This window comes from Lissotriton helveticus, chromosome 2_1 (assembly GCF_964261635.1).
Source record: "Lissotriton helveticus chromosome 2_1, aLisHel1.1, whole genome shotgun sequence".
Taxonomy (NCBI): Eukaryota; Metazoa; Chordata; class Amphibia; order Caudata; family Salamandridae; genus Lissotriton; species Lissotriton helveticus.
In genome coordinates, this window is record NC_136059.1 from 1,185,989,102 (window position 1) to 1,186,012,271 (window position 23,170).

General features: G+C 52.1%; 1 protein-coding gene across 1 annotated transcript in view; it reads right to left on the reverse strand.

Moving 5' to 3' along the window:
- Positions 1-23,170, reverse strand: part of LOC144818537 (alcohol dehydrogenase 1-like) — a 290,421-nt gene that overhangs the window by 189,958 nt on the left and 77,293 nt on the right. The window contains exons 3-4 of the mRNA XM_078676057.1: positions 15,866-15,909; positions 15,664-15,761 (exon numbers count right to left, since the gene is read on the reverse strand). Of these exons, the coding sequence (XP_078532183.1) occupies positions 15,664-15,761; positions 15,866-15,909 (142 nt within the window). The remainder of the gene's footprint in view (positions 1-15,663; positions 15,762-15,865; positions 15,910-23,170) is intronic.

The window sequence follows — 23,170 nt, forward strand, 5'->3', positions numbered from 1 at the left end:
TTCTGGCGATTAAGCCTAGGTTCAGACTGAGTAGGATGGGAGGTCGCTCTTTCTGTGTTTTGGCGGCTGGATTGTGGAACTCCCTCCCTGTCCATATTCGTGCCCTAAATAGCCTGACTCTCTTTAGACGCGCTATAAAAACCCATCTGTTTGCCTCCGCTGACTGATTCCCTTTCTTCTCAGCATTGATCTGTTGTGTTGTGGTTCTTGACCAGGCGCCAGGACGCCCCTTAGCTGGGGCAGCTGTGCGCCTAATAAAAGTTATTAACATAACATAACAGAAGCATCGAGCTTTTACGAGCAGTCCGACCAGCTCGTAAAAGAGCTCTATGAGAAAAGTAATAAAGGTGTAAAGTGATACTACCACCATCCTCACTTCGTTTCAGTGTCATAGATCCCCTAGCAAGGGTGATTAATGCTTACCCTGGACGAGGTAGAGAAGGGACATCGGATCTACAATGAGCAAGCTACAATGTACTGCTCTGGAGTCCCTCATGCAGGGGGCCCAGAGTTGAGGAACCAAGTGGGGTTCGGGGAGAAGACAAAGTGTACCCCGTAGGGAGACCATTTCCTGTGAGACCTGTTTGTACGACTGTGGCTCAAGGACCAAAAAATGCACCCTGCTAGAGGGGATGTGGATGCCGGAGCGTGTATTCCAGAAGGGTAATATGGGGAAAAATAGGATACATTATATACAAATACACACAGAGCAGAGAACTGCAACTTCCATGCAAAGGTTTCAAGTTAGAAACAGTTTTAGGCCCAAGTAGGAACACAGGCCTCTGCATGAGGAATAGTACAGAAATAGCATGTTACAAAGGACAATGTGTTTAGCAGAACAAATGAGGTCACATAGTTTGTTGAATGGTCAGGAAGTAGCCTATGGTCACTAAGTTGAGATACTGCATGAAGCAGATTGCCACTATATACCTACCCTATGTACACTTTCGTAAGTTGTATCTTGATTTACAGTCCACCCATATCAGCACACCTCGGGCATGCGATGTGAATCCCGCAGCACAAAAGTGGCATTGCAAGCGCTGCTGGGTAGTGTACTGCTATTGTGTTCTAGATTTGTCTCCTCTAGAATGGCTACTTGAACTTCTTGTCTTTTGAGGTATGCCACTACCTTGCGGAATTTCCTATGGTCGTTAAGTTCTCTTACATTCCGGGTAAGAAATCGAATGTATGCTTTGGCTTCATGTTGTCTCATGCCTTGCCTTACGTCCGGGTGCATACAGTCATAGTCTGTAACTCTCGATCATGCTTAGCCAAGTGGTGTAGTTCACTAACGTTTCGGTAAACAGTATCAGAAGTATTCCCCTTTAACATCCCTCCCACTCCGTGAACTATTAAACATTGCATGGCTGAACTTTCTCCCACCCCCTCCCTTTCTTGCGTATCCCACTACCCCACTAAAGGATCCCCTCCCACACCAGAAGTAATGGAATTCTGCTTGGCTAAACTTTGTCCCACCCCCTCCCTTTTCTGTGCTCCCCCAACTAAGTAAAACCAACACCCTTAGAAAACTGTCAGTTGTGAACACATGGGGATGGGTGTTGCCCGCCGCCAGATTACCTACGGAACCAGTTCATCTTATAGTATCTCTTGAGGTCAGAACAGAACTAATGATACCTACCTCACAGGAGATGGGGCAGGTATAGATCCTCCCTCACTTTGCGTTCTGTAAGTGCTGTTCTGTACGCGCATCACCATTTTATGCGTTACAACTTATACATTACATTGCATACTGCTTATTACACATCTGTCCCCGGTGACTTGGCAGCACAAATTGTCTTTTCGTGGTGTAAACTTAAACAGTCTTACCAGTAGTTTGGGTGCACTAGTTTTGTGCTGCGCTAGCTCTCCCTCTCGCTACAAAGGGACTATTAATGGTATCATAAGCTGTCTGACACTTTATGTGTCTCGTCAGCCAGCACTTGGTTGCAGCATGATATCTCCATTTATTTGACCTTATAGCACACCTTTTAGTGCACTCGTAGAGTAATCTTTTGACTACTGCTCTTCTATGTCCTGGGATCTTTCACCTTCACTCAAGGCATGCCAAGGGGACTGCCGCTGTGTGCCTGAGTTCTCTCTTTGCTTAATAAAGTGTGAAACCTGTCTATGATCAGTAAAATAATGAGCCTTCCTATCCACCATCACCCTCAGTTTGGCTGGGTATAACATGCTGTACTCCAGTTGTAAGTCTTGGAGTTGTCTCTTGGCTGGTACAAACAGTCTCTATACTTCCTGAACTGTTTGGGAGAAGTCTAGGTATAGAGATATCTCAGGACCCTTGCAACGCAAAGACTTCAGTTCTCATGCTTTATGTAATGCGGCATCACGTTTCTATACTTTAAGAGTCGAGCTATAATCTGACGTGGGCTGGCACCTGGTACGGGTCTGGATACCAGTGAACAAAGGGCATGCTCCACCACGAAAATCTCCAAAAGGAGCACTGTGAGAAGGTTCTCTATATTTGTAGAGTCCGCCACTACCAGGATACAAACATTATTCCTCCGTGAGCACACTTCCAAATCCTCTGTTTTTATTTGTAGAGTGCGTAGAAGCTTATCTGTTTTTTGGGTTTTCATTGATTCCTCGGTTAATATATCTTCTGCATCCAATACTCTTTTTTCTAATGTTTCCAACCTCTCTGTATGTTTATCTAGGCTCTCTGTCATCCTATCCACTCTAAGTGTTAAGTGTGTCAATCTTTCCATACATTTTCAATGGGCTCCATTGCACGGTGGTCAGTATCTGTTTCAGCTCAGTGTCCGTGGATGGATCAGCAGCTTTCGATCCCGAATCCACGTTGTTCATATTGGTCTCTCTGTGTTTTGGAGTCATGATTTATCAGCTTTACCCTTGGCGGGTGTCTACAATGGGAAAGCTGACTGTCTGGGGCGGTTGTCTATTCTTTTTTACCTGCTGCTTCTGTGGATGTGTGTTCTTCCTATAACATCCCAGTGTTGTGGGGCCAATGCCAGTTCATTGTGGTTTTTTTTGGTATTGCACCCCTATTATCCGGTGCAGGGCGCTTGGGGCTTGTCATGCCGGAGTGCCAGAAATTAGGTCAAGCCTTCTACATCGGCTTCCAGTATATCTTTGTGGCCTCCGATGTATCTCTGGTCGCTTCAGGACCTCTCGTCTTAGCCACATGCCAAACGGGGGGCTACAAATTATCTTGTTGTTGAGTAGTTCACCATCTTCTGCTTGCATTCTTACTGTACCTCCTGTGATCTTGTGCCCCAACGCCTCCCAGGTCTGTACCTACTCAATGCTCACTGGTTGTATTGCAGCAGGTATCTCTAGTGTTCCCGCAATTTAATTTGGGCTCCAGGGGACGGCACCTGTTGTCGCACTAGGCCTTGGGAAGTGCTTGCACAGGTGTTCTCCATATCGCCCTGCCAGGGATCTGTCTCAGCAGGTGTTCCTCTGCAAGCTTCATGCCACTACTCTGCAGTTAACTCTCTGTAGGCCTTTCCTCCCCCCAACAGCACTCGTGTTGTATCCGGTTCTCTCTCTCAGCCCTCTGCATCCGTCTTCCCTGTGAAGCAGCAGGGTGCCAACCGCTTCGTTTTTCATTTGCAGACTGCTATACGGGTTGCGCATTGGGTTCAGGCTAAGCGCAGCGTCTTTTCCTGTTTTTTTTCCCCTCTATTCTCTTTTCCTTCTCCTTCCCCTTTTTCTTTTTACGCCGTGTCTAAGGACTATTTAGGTGTTGCTTTGCACCGGGCTGTGTCTGTTTATGCTGTGGATACAGGAACAGTTCAGCCCGAACTGCCATCCCTCTGACTGCGTGATGAGGGATGTGTGAGAAAGTGCCATCTTTCTTGCTTAGGTATGCCCCCACTTTTTGCTGAATTGTTGATGTGCATTGACTGAGTGTGCCCTGGGATCCTGCCAACCAGGTGCCCAGGGCCTGTGTTCCTTCCCTAAAATTGTGTTGAAACTAAACCCCAATTGGCATCTCTGGCCACCTGTCAGCCCTTAGTAAATGATACCCTAGGTACCCAGGGCATGGTGACCAGAGAAGACCCCTAAGGGCTGCAGCACTTATTGTGCCACCCTTAAGGGCCCTGAACCCTGCCACTCACACACTGCCCTTGCATGCTGAGTGTCTAAGTACAGAACTAAACAGAGAGTCGACATGGCACACATCCCTGTGTGCTATGCCCACCAGCTCACTGCCCTGGCATCCATCAGTGACCCCTCTAGCTGGGTGCCCTATGCCAGTGGTGTGGGCATAGGTGCATGAGCCCTGTGCCCCTACAGTACCCAGGGGCATTCCTGGGCACTTTAAGTGCAGTGCTGCCATCAGCCACGGCCAGTGGTAGGTGTAACTGCAGGGCGGTGACGTAGGGAGGGGGAGGGGCAGGGTGGGGGGTTGTAATGTATGGATTACGGACTTTAACATGTAAGTAAATATATAAATAAATAAAACAAATTTCGTTGTGTGCACTGCATCACCAAATGCGATGCAGCGCGCGCAACGAAATTCGTTTTATTTATTTATATGTTTACTTACCTGTTAATGTCCGTAATTCATACATTACAACCCCCCACCCTCCCCCTCCCCCTCCCTACGTCACCGCCCTGCAGGTACACCTACCACCGGCTGTGGCTGGCTGCCATTAAGAGTATATGGTGCTGGGAGGTTGTCATTACGAACTGCACTGCACCATGATGGCTTCACTGAAGACTGAGAAGTTTGGTACCAAACTTCTCACCACATTAAACCTGCACTGATGCCAGTGTGGGATTTAATGTAAAATGCACGACAGAGGGCATTTTAGAGATGCCTACTAAAACCTAATCAACTCTCAGTGTCCTGACTGTGTGGCTACCGAGACTGCCACCACCAGACATGTTTTTGGACCCCTGGGTCGAGAGCCTGCCGCTCTCGGGGGGCTGGAATAATGCACATCCTGGGACGAGGTACCAAGCCTCCTTCCCTAGGATGGGCAGGGGAAGCTTCAAAGGCATACCGCCTTTGTGAGCTTCTCCAGGCCACTTGATGTACTCAGCAACTGGCCCCCACCGGTTCTGACTCCCACTCTGGCGCGAAGAATGGCGGGAAACCCTAAGTGAGGAAAGGGGGTGTGCCAGCCTATGCCAACCCCACCCCTCAGGTGGGAGAGGCGAGGTGAAGCACGACTCTGGGCTCCGGCCATCTTGAAGATGGGGAGCCCTGCCCAATCACAGCTAGGCTGCTGCCCCTTCCCACAGGAGAGGAGCAGGCTAGGGGGTGTACCCACCCCAGGACAGGGACCCATTGGTCCATGCCCTTGCCCTACCTGTAACGCCCCTAAATTTAGTATTTAGGGGCAACCTGAACCTTCCTTCCTCAGATCCCGATTACAAGAAGAAGAAGAACAAGAAACAAGAAAACCTGCCGTGCAGCTGCTAACAAAAGGACGACGCCCACGGACTTGGTCCCAGAACCCTAGAGGCCTGTTGATCCTTGATCCCGCTCCTGGGAAACTCTGGCGTCTCCTGCGGACAGCAACCTCGAAAACCCCGGAGGACCTGCCTGCCTTGAACCTTCCAAACGACTGGGACTCTCACGAGCAGTGGTTCTGCTCAAACCGCAATACCCCTCGTGCCAGCCAGGAACTTCGAATCCAGCACACTCTGCACCCGCCAAGCCCGGCTTGTGCCTGAGTGACCCAAGACAACAACAACGTCCCCCCGGCAACTGGGACCCGAAGTCCAGTGCCCAAAGACCCTCCTCGACGAACCAGATGACGCCTGCAGCCTCAGAACCAGGGCCCCCTCCAACCGCAACCAGCTGAGGGTAAGATTTCCCGACACCAAAACACACCCCTGCACCCGGCGCCCTGCGGCTCCCTGTGCCTTCCTTTGGGGTACCTACCTCTTCTCCAAGATCCCAACTTACCTCTTGAAGTGGTGGTCGCACCTGAAGAATCTCCGTCTCCGCAGCCTTTGTTTGCTTTTTAACTTTCCCATTGGATAACATTCAGCGCCTGACGGCTCAAAAGCACCCTGCCCCCAGCCGCCCAAGTGCCGCTGAAAGTGCAGCAACTTCCCTACTCTACTCCCCCCTTTGCCCTGAGTAAGTGACGACGAGCCCAGCTCCCACAACTGCGTGGCATGCTTGCTTGCAGCCACCAACCAAAGGCCCCTACCCTCTTTTGCATTGCATTGGGCCTACTCTCTCTGCACCCGGCTTCCCCTGTGCCACTGAGGGTGTAACTACTGTACCTTTCCGACCCTGGGAGACCCCTGAGTCCATGCCCAGACCTTAACTGCACCAGTCGAGTACTTACCTCAAAGCCGATAACTCACTTTCCTTCCACAGGTTAATATTGACTGGTTTCACTTGAAATTTCTTCTAAGTGTGGAGTTTTGAAACTTTAAAATATTCATCTAAAATCAGCAGAATAACGAATTCTAAATTACTCACCTGTGATCAGGAGAGAAGCCAGTACTGTACCTTTTAGCCCAGTTCTGAGCCGCAAAAGTAATCCTAACTGTACTTACCAGTTACCTGAATTTTCTTCAATAGAAAACCATTGACTGTTTTTCTGTGAAATTTCTTCTGTCGATTTTTGCAAACTACAAATATTCTTTAAAAATCATACCAAATACCAAAACGTAACTACTTACCTGTCTTAGGTAGATGTCCCAGTGCTGAACTTAGGAGTCCAGTACTGGATTACAAAAGTAACGAGAACCTACTTTACCTGTGACTTGAATTTCCTCCTATAGGATAACATTGCTTGGTTTTCACTGAAACGTTTCTAAGTGTCAACTTTGAAAATACATTTATATTCTTTAAAAATGACAACTGTAACCAAAACACTTTTACTAAACTGTTTACAGCTTATGTCCCGGGACTGAATCCAGGATCCAGTCCTGTGTTTAGAAAAGTAATCCTTAAAGTAAACCACTTCATTTATGTAGAAAATCCCATTGAGCTCAATGTTAAATTGTGTATGAAATTGTGTTGCCTATTGCAACCACTTCAGCTATTGTACTTTCAAAGTCTATTGCCTTTTTGCAAAGTAATTACCTAAAGTCACTCATATTGAGAAAAGTATAATTTGATACCTGTTGGTTCTAAAATAAAACAACTATATCTTTTTATATAAAAACAATTGGTTTAGAGTTCAGTTCTTAAGTGTGTGAGACCATTTGCTGACTGAGTGTGTACAACAAATGCTTTACACTTTCCTCTGATACTGCCTTACTGCTCGACCAAGCTACCACTTTAGAGAGTAAGGTTATATCTAACTTGAACCTCTGCTATACCTCTGGAGACTGGGGACTCTATACACACTGTAACTTACTTTGGTCCAGTATATATAGAGCCACTTTCTTACAGGGTGAAAACCCGAAACCGGTCCTAGGATGCTTGTTTCTGGTCCAGGGAGGACATGGCTTGGCAGTTCGGGCTGGACTGTTCCCATGAGGCACAGGGTCAAGACTGATTTGTATATCACCAGGTTTAAACTGAGGTGGCATGGTGAGCAAAGGAATGATGGATTTACCCCAGATCTTTTGACTGGGCTGAATGTTTTGATTTGTTCTGCATTCCGTCCATCAATTTTGTGTCTTTTGCAAGCCTTCTTGCTGGGCTGGTCTATGGCAAAGAAAAGGGAAGGAATGGGCAGTATCTATCAGATATGGCGCATTCCTGTCCTTTTCCCCTGCCATGGCGCACAATGGTCTGCCATGCGCCCATGCAGGCACCCTTGCACCATGGTACAAGGTGCCTGAGTTGCAGGGATGCTTGTTTTAGTGCAGTAAGGTACACCTTCCTGAATAAAAACAATCACAAGAGGCTTTTCCTCTTTCTATGAGAGTTGCGCAATGCAGCACACATAGAAAAAGGAAAAACGAGGAAAAATAAAGGTATTTCTCCTTGTTTCTCCTCCTTTACACTCCCCTGGGGAGGCGTAGGTTTTTGACACATTCCCAGGTTCATAAAATATCTTAAGTCTAATAATGTGTCAAATGCCATGGGTGTTATGTGGGAACATTCACAGTAACGCACATGGAACGCCTCCCTATCAAAGGGTGAGGCAACGCAGCGGCTCTCACTTCATTGCCTCAGTCCATATCTATCAAGCCATGTAAAGCCATCCAAGATAGCTTTACGTGGCCTTGTAGATATGCCCTGCAGTGTGCGACACCAGACCATCAGTAAAAGTGACATTCCAGCAGCACAGGGGTTTTGTAACTGAGGGCTTCCATGTATACTGACCCTTCCTGTTCAGCTCTAAGAAATCTCACATACACTGAAACATTTTGTCACCGATTTCAAGTGTTTCATTTGTATGTAGCCCCCAACAATACTTGTTTTATTAATAAAACGCTTGAGTGCTGTCTCTGCATAAATAGAAGATCTTAACTTTTTCAAAACATTTTTTAAATGGAATGAACCCTTAAGACACCAGTTCCAAAAGTGGCTGCTCAATATAAATAAGGTAAAAGCATTGAAGAGCTATTGCCTTTGCCAATGCATTTACTCTCTTAGATAGTTTAGATAGTTACTGTGCATTTGCATACATCACCCATTTTAGAATGCATTTAAGTTATTCCAAATAAAAATGCAATGTGTAAATGTGGGGATACTTGTATAGCGCACGAATCACCCCTAGGGGTCTCTCGGCGCTTGTACGAATACCACTGTGGAACCCATCCTGGCTTTACCTGTGAGGTGCCCACTCCTGGGCACCCCCAAGGTAGAGGCCAGGCATCCTTACCGTTGTGGGGGCCGTTGTGGAGATTAAGCAAGCTATTGCTCAGAGTTGCAGAGTGGGACTCCATGATTGGAATAGGCACCGAGGCGAGAATTATCAGGTCCGTGGAATTTTGAGCCCAAGACCCGCTGAGGCGGGGAATTGAACCCTGGTCCCGCGCTAGACCTCTGCATCAGGGTCTGCCGCTCTAACCATTGAGCCACACTTCACAATGACCACCCTGCATGCACAGGTGCTGCACCCATCATGGAATGCGTTTTCTATCATATGCATCATAGAAAAAAGTGTTATTAATACATAGCAAAAACTACACTACAAGTCCATACCTGCCAACGTGAAGAACAATTTCACTGTGTGAGGAGAGGCGGGGCCTTGAAGGGGGCGGGGCCTCATGCTTAGAGATACCTAGGAGGCACTTTTGAACCCCACCAGACCCAAAGCCACCTCCTCCCAGGAAGTAAAGAAAAAGCTTGATGAGGCTGGTGCCGATGTCCTGGGGTCCCCGTAATGGACTCCGGCAGTTCAAAGCCTCAGAAAGCAAGCTGGAAAACCACTATTTACAGTGATTTTCAGCTTGTTTTACCTGCCACTGTGTGATATCGGCTCCTCACCTGGAGACCGTGTGATGGGAGCGATATCATGTGTCATACTGTGGCACCATGTGAGTTGGCAGGTATGTATGTCTTTCTTGAGTGCATTTATCTATTCCAGTGGTTCCCAAAGTGTGCGCTGCGGCACCCCGATGCGCCGTGATTAGAAGCCAGTGGCGCCGTGCCACGCCGCGCCGCAGGATGTGGGCCGTGGAAATTGCAGCCGCAATTCCTTCCCCTCCTTTGTGCTGCCAGGTCACGTGATCCTCGCACTCTGCATCTTAATGAGTGATTGATGGAGAAAGCCTTTAATTCTCAAACATGGCAGACATTGCCCCAGGGCACGCTTCTCCCGGTGTTTTCTTCTCGCTCCTATCTGGTGATTGCTTATTGCGCAAATCAGCCCCAGTGCCTTACCTGCTCCTGCTGCCCCAGTGGCGAGCTGCTCATTACTGGACTAGGGGACTCTTGTAATTACTGCTAATGGGCCCAGATGAGTGGTCACTCCTAAGGCTTAGGGGTCCTTTAGCCTTCCTTACAGGAGGCGATTCTGAACTATCGCAGGTGCAGCTGACCTTTGACCCTTGGTAGGTGACTTCGAACAGATTCTCGAAGTCCTTCTTTTTATGTCCTCTAGAGCTCGGCCCAGGACGAGGCCTATGCCCTGATGCAGCCGCACTCTGCCAGCTTCTGTCTTTGCCTCACTCCTCGTTGAGGGGTCGTCACTCGTGACTGCTGCATGTTGGAGAGCGTTGGGTGGGTGCAGGGTCAGGGGCCTGGTGGGGAGCGTTGGGTGGGGTGGGGTGCAGAGTCAGGTACCTGGTGGAGAGCATTGGGTGGGTGGCTGCAATGTCAGGGGCCTGGTGGAGACCGTTGGGTGTGTGGGTGCAGGGCCAGGGGCCTGGTGGAGAGCTTTGGGTTGGTGCATGGTTAGGGGCCTGGTGGAGACCGTTGGGTGGGTGGCTGCAGGGTCAGGTGGCTGGAGGCAGGGTCAGGGGCCTGGTGGAGAGCGTTGGGCGGGTGAGTGCAGGGTCAGGGGCCTGGTGGAGAGCATTGGGTGGGTGGGTGCAGGGTGAGAGGCCTGGTGGAGAGCATTGGGTGGATGGGTGCAGGGTCAGAGGCCTGGTGGAGAGCATTGGGTGGGTACAGGGTCAGCGGCCTGGTGGAGAGCATTGGGTGGGTGGGTGCGGGGTCAGGGGCCTTGTGGAGAGCGTTGGGTGAGTGGGTGCGGGGTCAGGGGCCTGGTGGAGAGTGTTGGGTGAGTGGGTGCGGGGTCAGGGGCCTGGTGGAGAGCGTTGGGTGGGTGCATGGTCAGGGGCCTGGTGGAGAGCGTTGGGTGGGTGGGAGCAGGGTCAGGTCCTGGTGGAGAGCATTGGGTGGGTGGGTGCAGGGTCAGGGGCCTGGTGGAGAAAGTTGGGTGGGTGGGTGCAGGGTCAGGGGCCTGGTGAAGAGCGTTGGGTGGGTGGGTGCAGGGTGAGAGGCCTGGTGGAGAGCGTTAGGTGGGTGGGTGCAGGTTCAGGGTCCTGGTGGTGAGCGTTGGGTGGGTGCAGGGTCAGGGGCCTGGTGGAGAGCATGGGGTGGGTGGGTGCAGAGTCAGGAACCTGGTGGAGAGCATTGGGTGGGTACAGAGTCAGAGACCTGGTGGAGAGCGTTGCGAAGGAGGGGGCCGGGACTGGGTCCTGGTGGAGAGCGTTGGGTGGGTGGAGGGTCAGGGGATGGTGGAGAGCATTGGGTGGGTGCAGGGTCAGGGGTCTGGTGGAGAGCATTGGGTGGGTGGGTGCAGGGTGAGAGGCCTGGTGGAGAGCATTGGGTGGATGGGTGCAGGGTCAGAGGCCTGGTGGAGAGCATTGGGTGGGTACAGGGTCAGAGGCCTGGTGGAGAGCATTGGGTGGGTGGGTGCGGGGTCAGGGGCCTGGTGGAGAGCGTTGGGTGGGTGGGAGCAGGGTCAGGTCCTGGTGGAGAGCATTGGGTGGGTGGGTGCAGGGTCAGGGGCCTGGTGGAGAAAGTTGGGTGGGTGGGTGCAGGGTCAGGGGCCTGGTGAAGAGCGTTGGGTGGGTGGGTGCAGGGTGAGAGGCCTGGTGGAGAGCGTTAGGTGGGTGGGTGCAGGTTCAGGGTCCTGGTGGTGAGCGTTGGGTGGGTGCAGGGTCAGGGGCCTGGTGGAGAGCATGGGGTGGGTGGGTGCAGAGTCAGGAACCTGGTGGAGAGCATTGGGTGGGTACAGAGTCAGAGACCTGGTGGAGAGCGTTGCGAAGGAGGGGGCCGGGACTGGGTCCTGGTGGAGAGCGTTGGGTGGGTGGAGGGTCAGGGGATGGTGGAGAGCATTGGGTGGGTGCAGGGTCAGGGGTCTGGTGGAGAGCATTGGGTGGGTGGGTGCAGGGTCAGGGGCCTGGTGGAGAGCATTGAGTGGGTGGGTGCAGAGTCAGGAACCTGGTGGAGAGCGTTGGGTGGGTACAGGGTCAGAGGCCTGGTGGAGAGCATTGCGAAGGAGGGGGCCCGGACAGGGTCCTGGTGGAGAGCGTTGGGTGGGTGGGTGGAGGGTCAGGTGCCTGGTGGAGAGCGTTGGGAGGGTGCAGGGTCAGGGGCCTGGTGGAGAAAGTTGGGTGGGTGGGTGCAGGGTCAGGGGCCTGGTGAAGAGCGTTGGGTGGGTGGGTGCAGGGTGAGAGGCCTGGTGGAGAGCGTTAGGTGGGTGGGTGGTGCAGGTTCAGGGTCCTGGTGGTGAGCGTTGGGTGGGTGCAGGGTGAGGGGCCTGGCGGAGAGCGTAAGGTGGGTGGGTCAGGGGCCTGGTGGAGAGCATGGGGTGGGTGGGTGCAGAGTCAGGAACCTGGTGGAGAGCATTGGGTGGGTACAGGGTCAGAGACCTGGTGGAGAGCGTTGCGAAGGAGGGGGCCGGGACTGGGTCCTGGTGGAGAGCGTTGGGTGGGTGGAGGGTCAGGGGATGGTGGAGAGCATTGGGTGGGTGCAGGGTCAGGGGTCTGGTGGAGAGCATTGGGTGGGTGGGTGCAGGGTCAGGGGCCTGGTGGAGAGCATTGAGTGGGTGGGTGCAGAGTCAGGAACCTGGTGGAGAGCGTTGGGTGGGTACAGGGTCAGAGGCCTGGTGGAGAGCGTTGCGAAGGAGGGGGCCCGGACAGGGTCCTGGTGGAGAGCGTTGGGTGGGTGGGTGGAGGGTCAGGTGCCTGGTGGAGAGCGTTGGGAGGGTGCAGGGCCAGGGGTCTGGTGGAGAGCGTTGGGTGGATGGGTGCGGGGTCAGGGTCCTGGTGGAGAGCGTTGGGTGGGTGGGTGCAGGGTGAGGGGCCTCGTGGAGAGCATTGGGTGGGTGCAGAGTCAGGTGCCTGGTGGAGAGCGTTGGGTGGGTGCAGGATCAGGCGCCTGGTGGAGAGCATTGGGTGGGTGCAGGGTCAGGGGCCTGGTGGAGAGCATTGGGTGCGTACAGGGTGAGAGGCTTGGTGGAGAGCATTGGGTAGGTGGGTGCAGGGTCAGAGGCCTGGTAGAGAGCGTTGGGTGGGTACAGGGTCAGAGGCCTGGTGGAGAGCGTTGGGTGGGTGGGTACGGGATATGGGGCCTTGTGGAGAGCATTGGGTGGGCGCCTTATGCCCTGATGCAGCCGCACTCTGCCCGCTTCTGTCTTTGCCTCACTCCTCGTTGAGGGGGTCATCACTCGTGATTGCTGCATGTTGGAGAGTGTGGTGTGTTGTCTTTCAGTTTCGTGTTCCTGCTCTGATCATTCGAGGATGTCCTCCTGTGACACCCTTGTGCGGCCTTGTCGTCCTACATATATGGTCCTGGGCGAGGCCCTCAATCCTGGCCTCATAAATCCCTCCCGGTCTCCACTGTTTCATGTAGGCACACTGTGCACCGCGGACCACACACAACTTCATATATAGCGCTGTATAACGCGCCTACTGGTTATACGTCTTCAGAGGCTTTTTATGAATTTATGGTGATGTGAAAAGCCTCTTGCGCTGTGCTCTTTGTAATTTTACTACGTCATCTGATTCAATGCTCCCCAAAAGCAGCACAAAGCCCCCTACCAAGTATTTTTTTGCAGTTTTATATAGCGCGAACTACACCCGAAGGCATCAGAGCGCTTTACATTAGCACCAGTTGCGTTACAGATGGACACATTAATTTTTAGGCACGGGGAGTCTATCATGCTTTTGAAATGGTGCCATTGTTCCAGGTGGCAGCCCCCTCCATTGAGTGGGAAGGGTGCAAGGGGTTGGCCGAGAAGGGTGCAAGGCAGGGGGGTGAAGGGTGCAAGGCAGAGAGGAGAAGGGTGCAAGGCAGAGGGGAGAAGGGTGCAAGGCGGAAGGGAGAAGGGTGCAAGGCGGAGAGGAGAAGGGTGCAAGGCGGAGAGGAGAAGGGTACAAGGCAGAGGGGAGAAGGGTGCAAGGCAGAGGGGAGAAGGGTGCAAGGTAGAGAGGAGAATGGTGCAAGGCAGAGAGGAGAATGGTGCAAGGCAGAGAGCAGAAGGGTGCAAGGCAGAGGGGAGAAGGGTGCAAGGCAGAGAGGAGAATGGTGCAAGGCAGAGAGCAGAAGGGTGCAAGGTAGAGAAGGGTGCAAGGCGGACGGTAGAAGGGTGCAAGGCAGAGGGGAGAATGGTGCAACGGAGAGGGGGAGAAGGGTGCAAGGCGGAGGGCAGAAGGGTGCAAGGTAGAGGGGAGAAGAGTGCAAGGTAGAGGGGAGAAGGGTGCAAGGCAGAGGGGAGAAGGGTGCAATGGGGAGGGGAGAAGGGTGCAACGGGGAGGGGAGAAGGGTGCCAGGCAGAGGGGAGAAGGGTGCAAGGCAGAGGGGAGAAGGGTGCAAGGCAGAGGGGAGAAGGGTGCACGGCAGAGGGGAGAAGGGTGCAACGGGGAGGGGAGAAGGGTGCAAGACAGAGGGGAGAAGGGTGCAAGGCAGAGGGGAGAAGGGTGCAAGGCAGTGGGGAGAATGGTGCAAGGCAGAGGGGAGAATGGTGCTAGGTAGAAAAGGGTGCAAGGTGGAGGTGGAGTAGGGTACAAGGGGGAGGGGGAGAAGGGTGCAAGGGGGAGGGGGAGAAGGGTGCAAGGGGGAGGGGGAGAAGGGTGCAAGGGGGAGGGGGAGAAGGGTGCAAGGGGGAGGGGGAGAAGGGTGCAAGGCGGAGGGGGAGAAAGGTGTAAGGCAGAGGGGAGAAGGGTGCAAGGGGGATGGTGATGAAGTTAAAAATGTGCCCCCCTGGAAACTTTTCTGCGGACGCCAATGATCAGAGCCCACCCCATATAAACTTCTTGTAACGCCACAGAGCTCCTTGAGCCTTTCTCTAGCCTGGTTACTTTTAGTGGGAGGGCTTTATACTACTCTATGATGGTGTTGTATGCATTGAGATGTACTTTATAAGATCTTTGTGATTGCAAATAAAGTTTTATGATAGAGATGGCTACTCTCTGAATCCTTCATCATTTCTAGGCTTGATTCTTCATGTAGACCAGTGGTTCCCAAAGGGTGCGCTGCGGCACCCCGGTGCGCGGGTAAAAAAATGGTGGGGAGCCACGGCCAACTGCCAATTAGGTCAAGGGAGCCACAGGTCAAAAAAGTATGGGGACCACTGATCTATTCACTCATGCACACATCGGCGGTAATGAAAGAACGGTTAAAATGTTCTTAAAGATAGTAGGCAACTGATACAACTGATGCAGCGAGCGGCATTTGGATCATGCGGTGGTTGTGGGGAAGCAATCACTGGGAGGGCTTCATTTTAATTAGAGAGTGGGGCCAGGAAAGGTTGAGCCATGTGGGGGAGAAAATAATTCCTCATGAACTATAAAGCAAGGTCTTGACATCAGCAGTGAACGTTTGCAAATCAAAAGCAGGTGAGGCTGAATTTATCCTTGTGTGGGGACAACACAAGCATAGGGAAACCAATCTAATGAGGAGAAGGGAATCGAGATTGACAAGAAAGCCACAGAATCATGAGCATGGGGTGGACACAAATCCTAATCTAAGTTTATATGGGATACAATAGGTCTGCTGCCAACAGTCGGTAGGCGAGTCCTAAAAATGGATATTGCTTACACATAATGCTATTAACCATGAAACCACCAGAGTGTTGCATCTCGTAAGGTCACCGGCGCTGGCTAATATGCAAGATAAACATGGTTAGGCTAAACTATGGTACCCCATAAGGAAGCTCCTCTTCACTCTCTATCATGCCCAGAGAGAAAGCCCCAAAGCAGATGCTTTCCTCTTTGGACATACCAGCCTCAGAAAACAGTCTGCTAATGAGAATGCATGGAATACAGACAGTTTTGGGGAAACATCCTACAAAGTTCTGATGAAAATTATTGCGATGGAAATAATGAAATGTGTTTGGACTTTCTGCTCACCTGTTTTAATCCCAAAGACTCCTTCTCCAACACTTTCAACAATTCCAGTTCCTTCGTGGCCCAGAATCACTGGATAGTGCACGCCACTAATCTCGCCTTTAACCACTTGGCTGCTAAGGCCCCTCTGGCCCCTCAATGTAATTTCCATTGAAATCAATGGAAACTCCATGACGAGTTACCCTTGTCATTAGCACTGAAGGGGTTAATAACATGTTCATCTGTGCGGCAGACCCCGGTGGCCAAAATCTGTACAAAATAAGTCATCAGAGTACATCTGTATAAAATAGAATAACTTAGATCAGATGCCCAAAATTCATATCCACAAAAATTCATAAATGGGTGGAATTTCCTGATGCCTATTCAGAGAATGAGGATAAGCAGATCTTACTACCCACAGAGTGTCCAATTGATCACTGGAGTAAATCCATGCCCAGTGGTAGGAAAGAGAACGTTTTATGGTTTAAATCTCTTTATTGGTTTTTGAATAGTATACAGAAACAGGACCTCCAGCTCCTGAAGGACAGTGCAAGTAAGACATCATACAGTCTGTGAGGTATGTATTACAAAGTAAATGCTAGGACCAGGTCAACAAGAGGAGACTCCCGGTGCGAGAGGAAAACCAACCCCCCCCCCCCCAAAAAAACCCTCCTGCCCCCACCCCCTGTCCACAATTGCTAAGGGAAAGAAAAGGGAAAAAGGGGAATAGAGCCGAACCTGCCATTTTCATCGTGCTTGCCTTGGTTCACACCTCGCCGGAATCTGTGTGTCAGCCAACCTCAGAAACCTCAGCTAGCAAGGGCAAGACAGCTCCGGGAATTCCGCTGTAAGCAGAGTCAAGAAGGGGCGCCACAGTTCGGGAAATTCCTCCCCCCTCCCCGTCAATGAGAGGGACAACTTCTCCATCCGCAGAACCCACCAGAGTCTCTGCAGCCAACCAGAGTGTGGCGGTGCTTGTAAGGAGCGCCAGTGTGCAAGTATGTTCTGAGTGGCCGCCCCTAGGGCAATGGCCACCCAGGTGGCCTCTCCTGGACTTCAGGGGATACATCAATGGTTTGGGCGAGCCTAGGATTATGTAAGCTGGGAAGCGAGGAAGCTGCGTGTCCAGATGGGAGTCTATTTCATCGAGAATTGTGGTCCAGTATGGTTGGATGCGATTGCAGATCCACAAGAGGTGCTCCAGGGTAGCCAACTCCCCACACCCCCTCCAGCAACGGTCTCGAATGTGGGGGTCGACACAATGGAGACGTTCCGGTGTGAAATAACAATAGGTGGCAACCTTAGTCAGGGTTTCTGTGAGGCCTGTATAGTACGCCGAGTGATGGGCTCTATGATAAATGGCACTCCATTCTTTATGGGAGAGGTTTCTACCCAGTTCACGCTTCCTCCGCATCCTCCCAGCGTTGTAAGTGGAAGTGGAAGCTGAAAGTAGGTGCTTGTACAGATCGGAAATTAGTTTTTGTCCGATGAGCGAGAGATCAACCATTTCTCATAGGGGGTCAAAGAGCACTGCACTCCCGGTATAATTTGGGGTTGAAGCGCCCAGTGTCTAAGTAGTAGATAGCGCATTCTGCCTTTCTCTGGAATGCCATACTCCGCCCGCAGCTGCATGAACGATAGGATGCCCCGGAGGTCGAATAGGTGTCCCAAGGATCGACATGGAGAAGGGCACTAGTCCGCGAAAGCCTTAGGGTCCAGTCCCGGCGTGAAATCAGGGTTGTCAAAGAGTGGGGTTAGGGAGGGAAGGGAACGACGTCAGCCCACGTGCGGTAGCCGTGCGATACCAATTCTCTAAAATGGTGATTGTGATATAGAAGCGTAGATGTTAGGAGGTCTATGCTTCTTCTTGAGGAAGGGAATCCCCTGCAATGGCATGCCTGCAACTGCCTGGTTCTGGAACAACCAGTGTTTTTCGGATTCCAAGCGCTGCCACTCCGCTAAGTAGGGAGCTGCACCGCGTTGAAGTAGAGCTGCAAATCTGGGACACAAACTCCACCCTGTTCCGGAGGGAAAACAGCCACTGCATGCTTGAACCGTGGCTTACGTCCCTGCCAAATGAACTGCGACAGTTCAGAATGGGTTTGCTGGATCCAAATCGCGGGGGTGGAGTAGGGGGAGCGTCTGAAAGAGGTAGAGGATTTGGAGGAGGATCATCATTTTGACCGCTTCTATCCTTCCCAGCCACGAGAAGGGGTAGTGCTTCCATCTGCTCAGCTCCCTACGAATCAAGAACCGCAGCCGTTCGTAGTTGGCCGCAACAGTGACTGGTATGGTTGGACCTAGGAGGACACCCAGGTACGGAACCGAGGTGTCAGACCACTGGACAGGGTGCTCCACCTGCAAATGGACCAGTGTTTTGGCGCCGCTAAGGAGATATTGAGGGCGACCGATTTGTCTGTGTTAATCTTGAGGCCTGCGTGAAGACCTATAGTTCCACAAAGATTGCTCGCATGGACTGGGCGGGGTCAGAAAGAGACAGCAGAATATCATCTGCGTAGAGGCTAATCTTGTGTATGTCCGCTTCGAACTTGATCCCCGTGATGCGGGGGTGGTTCCTAACTCTCCGCGCAAGGGGCTCCATATATAACGCAAAGAGAGTTTGAGCGAGAGGACACCTCTGTCGGGTGCCTCTCACTATGCGGAAGCGGGAGGCCGTCTGGCCATTAATCCGCACTGTGGCTTGGGGCCAGTGGTAGCAATTTAGAATGCGGTTGCACAGGGTATTCCCAAGGCCAAACCCGCGCAGGATGTGCTGTAAATAGGGCCAGAGGACCCTATCGAAGGCCTTCTCCACATCTATCGCCAGCAACATGCACTCTTTCCGCACCCGAGAGGCCACCTCTATGAGGTGTAGAACTCTTTTTGTGCTGTCGCTCGTTTGGCACTGGGAGATAAAGTCCGCCCGGTCTGGTTCCACCAATTGGAGCATGTAGGGCCCGAGTCTTGTCGCGAGGATGCTCGTACTGAGCCTAAAATCAATATTTAAGAGGGAGATCGACCTGTAGGCACTGCAACTAGTGGTTTCCTTCCCGGGTTTCGGGATGACTGTGATCGAGGCTTCTAGCATTTCCACCGGAATAGCGGTGGACTGGGCAAAGGAGTTAAATAGGTCACATAACAGAGGAGCCACCTGGCTACAAAAGGTTTTATAGAAGGCCGGGGACTACCCATCCGGGCCAGGTGACTTCCAGAGCTTAAGGCGTGAGCTGCGTGATTTCCAGATATTCAAGACTGTGCTGAGCATTGAGGGAGTCTCCCGAATAGAGCGAATAGAGCGAGGCGTAAAAGTTGAGGAAGGATTCTGCTATGGCGACATCATCAGAGGTGAGGTCGCCTCCTCGCAGGCGTATAGCCTGAACTCCCTGCCGTTGTCGTACTTCCCACAGCTTATGAGCCAAGAGGCGGCCACACCTATCCTGTTAGAGGGGCGATCCCAGGGGAGGGCAGACTCGCACCTGACCCCCCTGTGGCCCACCTCTCCTAGGAACACAGCCGAAAATTGGCGGGAGACCCTCAGTGGGAGGACCTCGAATCTAGGATCGTACGCGCTGTGCTAGCACCACTCGACAAAGGGACACCACACCGTAGTATTAAGAGAACGTATTCTTTATCTTTAGGTAAAAATGGATCTTTATGATCCGCAGGTTCTTATGTACAGGCAAGCAAGGGCTCAAGGAGTCTCGGTAGGGATAGGGTAGCGGGACAGTCTTAAGGTTCAAAGTCACGTACGGGTGCTTATCCGGCACACAGCTCTCAATCCTCGAGCCGGGGGATACGGGGTGATCTTGGGCCCAGCTGGACCAGGGTAACCTCTGAGCCACGATCGAATCAGCAGGGCTCGAGTAAAGATGTGATAGTTCCTACGGTCTGCAGGGAGCCGCGATCAAATCAGCAGGGCTCAGGAGGTCTCAAGGTTGCAGGGGAGCCGCGACAGCGTCAGTAGGGCTCAGGTGGTCTCAGGCAGAAGTCCTTCTCTGCCAGGTAGGAGCCGCAACAGCGTCAGCAGGGCTCAGGTGGTCATCGAGTAGAAGTCCTTCTCTGCTCTGTAGGAGCGGCGACGAAGTCAGCAGGGCTCACGTAGTCCAGGGTACAACTGCCTTGGTCACCCAGGGCAACACTTGATATAGGACTCCTCGCCTTTGATGTCCGGAGTCCTCGCAGGCGGAGGTCTTAGCACCTGGGGGTTGGTTGTTGTGGGTTCCACCTCGGCGGCTCCTTTCATCCTTTCAAGAGGGGGTCTGGAGGGATCCCAGACACTCAGCAGGCCTGGAGCCAGCCCTCAGGGAGGCCGGATGGGTGATCGAAACTCATCTCTCAAGGGAAGGTGGGAGGTGTGATCGTGCTACTCCTCCCTCTCTCGCTCACAGGGAGCGCTCTACTCCCTGGCCGGGTATGGCGCCGAAGGCCGAGGTCGGGCTGGGGCCGGGGCGGCCATCTTAGGTGCAGGGACATGGGCATCGGCCTCGGGCACCAGGGAAAATGGAGGGAGAGGACAGGGAAGCCCAGTGTCCGGGACGTGGGTCATGGAGGGAATGGTCGGGTGAATCAGGGCCATGGGGGGGCTGCACTGGTTAAGAGGGATTACTACGGGCCAATGAGGGCCACGCCACGAGGCCGGGTCCAACATATCCCCTCCCGTATAATAGGAGTGCCAGAGGTGTAGGGATGCGTATTCCGCTTTGTACTGGTCTAAGGCAGCTAGCTGCTTCCATTCCGTGCAGAGCTGGCGCTAGGCTCTTGCAGCGCCAGTGCCCTGGTGCATCTGTTCTAGCTCCGCAACGCGTTTCGTGAGTTCGGCCCGTTCTTGGTTGATGGCAGAGGAGATCGCGATGAATTCACCTTTTAATACAGCTTTAAGCGCCAGCCACTGCGTCGCTAATGATGTGTCCTGATTAGCGTTGACAGTGAGAAAATGTGAGATAGCCATCTTGTTGTGATCTGTAAGGTAATCAACGTTTATTCCACATCTTTTTTCAGCAGACTTTGAGCCCGCATGCCATTACTCCGCGAGGTCATTGACCCCGCATACCATCACTCCGCATTTTTTTCATAACGCGTGTACATTTACCACGCATGCGTTTACAACGAATTACGTTGTGAAGGCATGTATAGTAAATGCACACGCGTTGTGAAAAAACCCAGACTTCATGAAGATGGAACCAGGAGGAGTGTGGAACCACGATGAGAGAGAGGTAAGGGGGTTTGGGTTCTTTTTATAGGGGTGGGGGGTCGTGCTGGGGTAGTGATTGTGTAGTGTAGTGCAGTGTTGTAGTGGTTGTGTAGTGTAGTGTAGGGTTTTGCTGGGGTTAGTGTTATAGGGTTTAGGATAGTGTTGTAGTGTTTGTGTAGTGTAGGGTCATGGTGGGGGAAGTGTTTTAGGGTTTAGGGTAGTGTTGTAGTGTTTGTGTAGTGTAGGGTCATGCTGGGGGTAGTGTTTTAGGGTTTAGGGTAGTGTTGTAGTGTTTGTGTAGTGTAGGGTCATGCTGGGGGTAGTGTTTTAGGGTTTAGGGTAGTGTTGTAGTGTTTGTGTAGTGTAGGGTCATGCTGGGGGTAGTGTTTTAGGGTTTAGGGTAGTGTTGTAGTGTTTGTGTAGTGTAGGGTCATGCAGGGGAAGTGGTTTAGGGTAGTGTTTGTGTAGTGTAGGGTAGTGTATGTGTAGTGTAGGGTAGTGTTTTAAGGTTTAGGTTGGTGTTGTAGTGTTTGTGTAGTGTAGGGTCATGCAGGGGAAGTGTTTTAGGGTTCAGGGTAGTGTTTGTGTAGTGTAGGGTAGTGTATGTGTAGTGTAGGGTAGTGGTTTAGGGTAGTGTTAGTGTACTGTAAGGTAGTGCAGGGTAGTGGGTAGTGTTTTGGTGTTACTTTTAAAACTTTTACAATGAGTATACCTTTAACATGCATGCCTTTGCGTTGTAAAGGCATGCGTGGTAAAGGCATATTCGTTGTAAAAGTTTGCGTTTTGTTTATTTTCGGAGTGATATAATTTGCGGAATCATTTTTGCGGAGTGATGGTATGTGGGGTATTTGTATGCGGAAAAACGATACATATTCGATCTGTAATGGTGTTCTGGTGTAGGAGGGAATCGCGAAACCACCAGTGCCGCTGGGGTATCTGTGAGTGGGGGAATAGGAAAGAGGCCATGACTGGGGGATGGTCAGACAGAGACGCAGGAAGAATGTCCGCATCGGTAGCTAACGACAGACATCAATGGAGTGGAGCACAGGAAGTAGTCGAGTCTGGCGTATGTCTTGTGCGCTCCCGAATAGTAAGTGAAAGCCCGGCTCTGGGGGTGGAATTGCCGCCACATATCTACTAAACCCAGGTCCTGAAGCTGCCCCAAGCTCGACCGGGATAGGTCCCCTACTTGGCTAGTGCGCTGGCATGAACGGTCGGTGAGCACAAGGTTTAAGTCTCCCCCCAGAAGCAGGCGCCGTTCAGAGTTCGCTGTGGCTGCTGTGAATGCATCGTGCAAGAATTTGTGTTGCCCCTCGTTTGGGGCGCATACCGAGCCAATAATAGGAGACATCCCTGCAACCTGGAATTGGTATGTAAGTAAACGCCCTTTAATCTCGGCCTCTTTTTGGATCACCTTGCCCTGGAAAGACTGGGAAACAAGTATGGCTACCCCTGCTGTTTTAGTGGAGTGTGAGGAGAAGAGTTGTGCAATAAGTGAGTCTCCTGTAAAAGGCATATGTCGGCTGTCGACTGACTCAGGTAGTTAAGGACGGCCCGTCTCTTGATAGGGTTGTTCAGGCCCCGAACATTCAGGGTCAGGATAATAAGCATGTTGCGTGGCATTATAGGGATTTGAGGGGGGTGAATATCTAGGTGGATGCCTGGTCGGTAATGCACTTACATGGAGTGGGGATAAGGGGGCATTGCGATCTCTAAGGCAGGTGCAGTGGCAATGGACAAAGCAATGTGGACAAAGGGGACCCACCCAACGAGTAAAACCAAGGGGGGACGGGAAGAGGTAAGCCAGTAGTCCAAAAATAGAAAAAACCCAAAAACCATCCCTAACGGGGGACAGAGTAGTCAATACAATAAGCAAAAATAGTCCGCCACCCTTGGGTGCCCGGTTACGTAACATGGAGGTGATTGTCACAGATCCAATCTTAGTGGTCGCCCCTCCCGCCATCTGCAGGCCACCGAGATGGAAAGTAGTGTGTTCAGTGGATAGGCGGCATTCATTTAGAGGTCAAGTCCTCTCCTGCCAGGGCCAGGGTGGCTGCAGACAGGCCATCCTGTTGGCTCTTAGCGATCTTGGACTTGGATGGTCGCCGCTGGCGACGCCGCCTGCTCTGGCGCTGCCATCCTGACGAGGAGGTCTCCAGCTTTGACGTTGTGCTGCGGTCATCCTCAGGGGGTCAGCTAGGCCCAGGATGCGACAGGCCTCCATGAAAGAGCGAATCTGGTGGAGCCCCCCGCGGTGCCGAAAAATTAGGCGAAAGGAATGGCCCCATGAATACTGGATTCCTTGCTGTCTCAGATGTTCCGTTACTGGACGAAATTGGC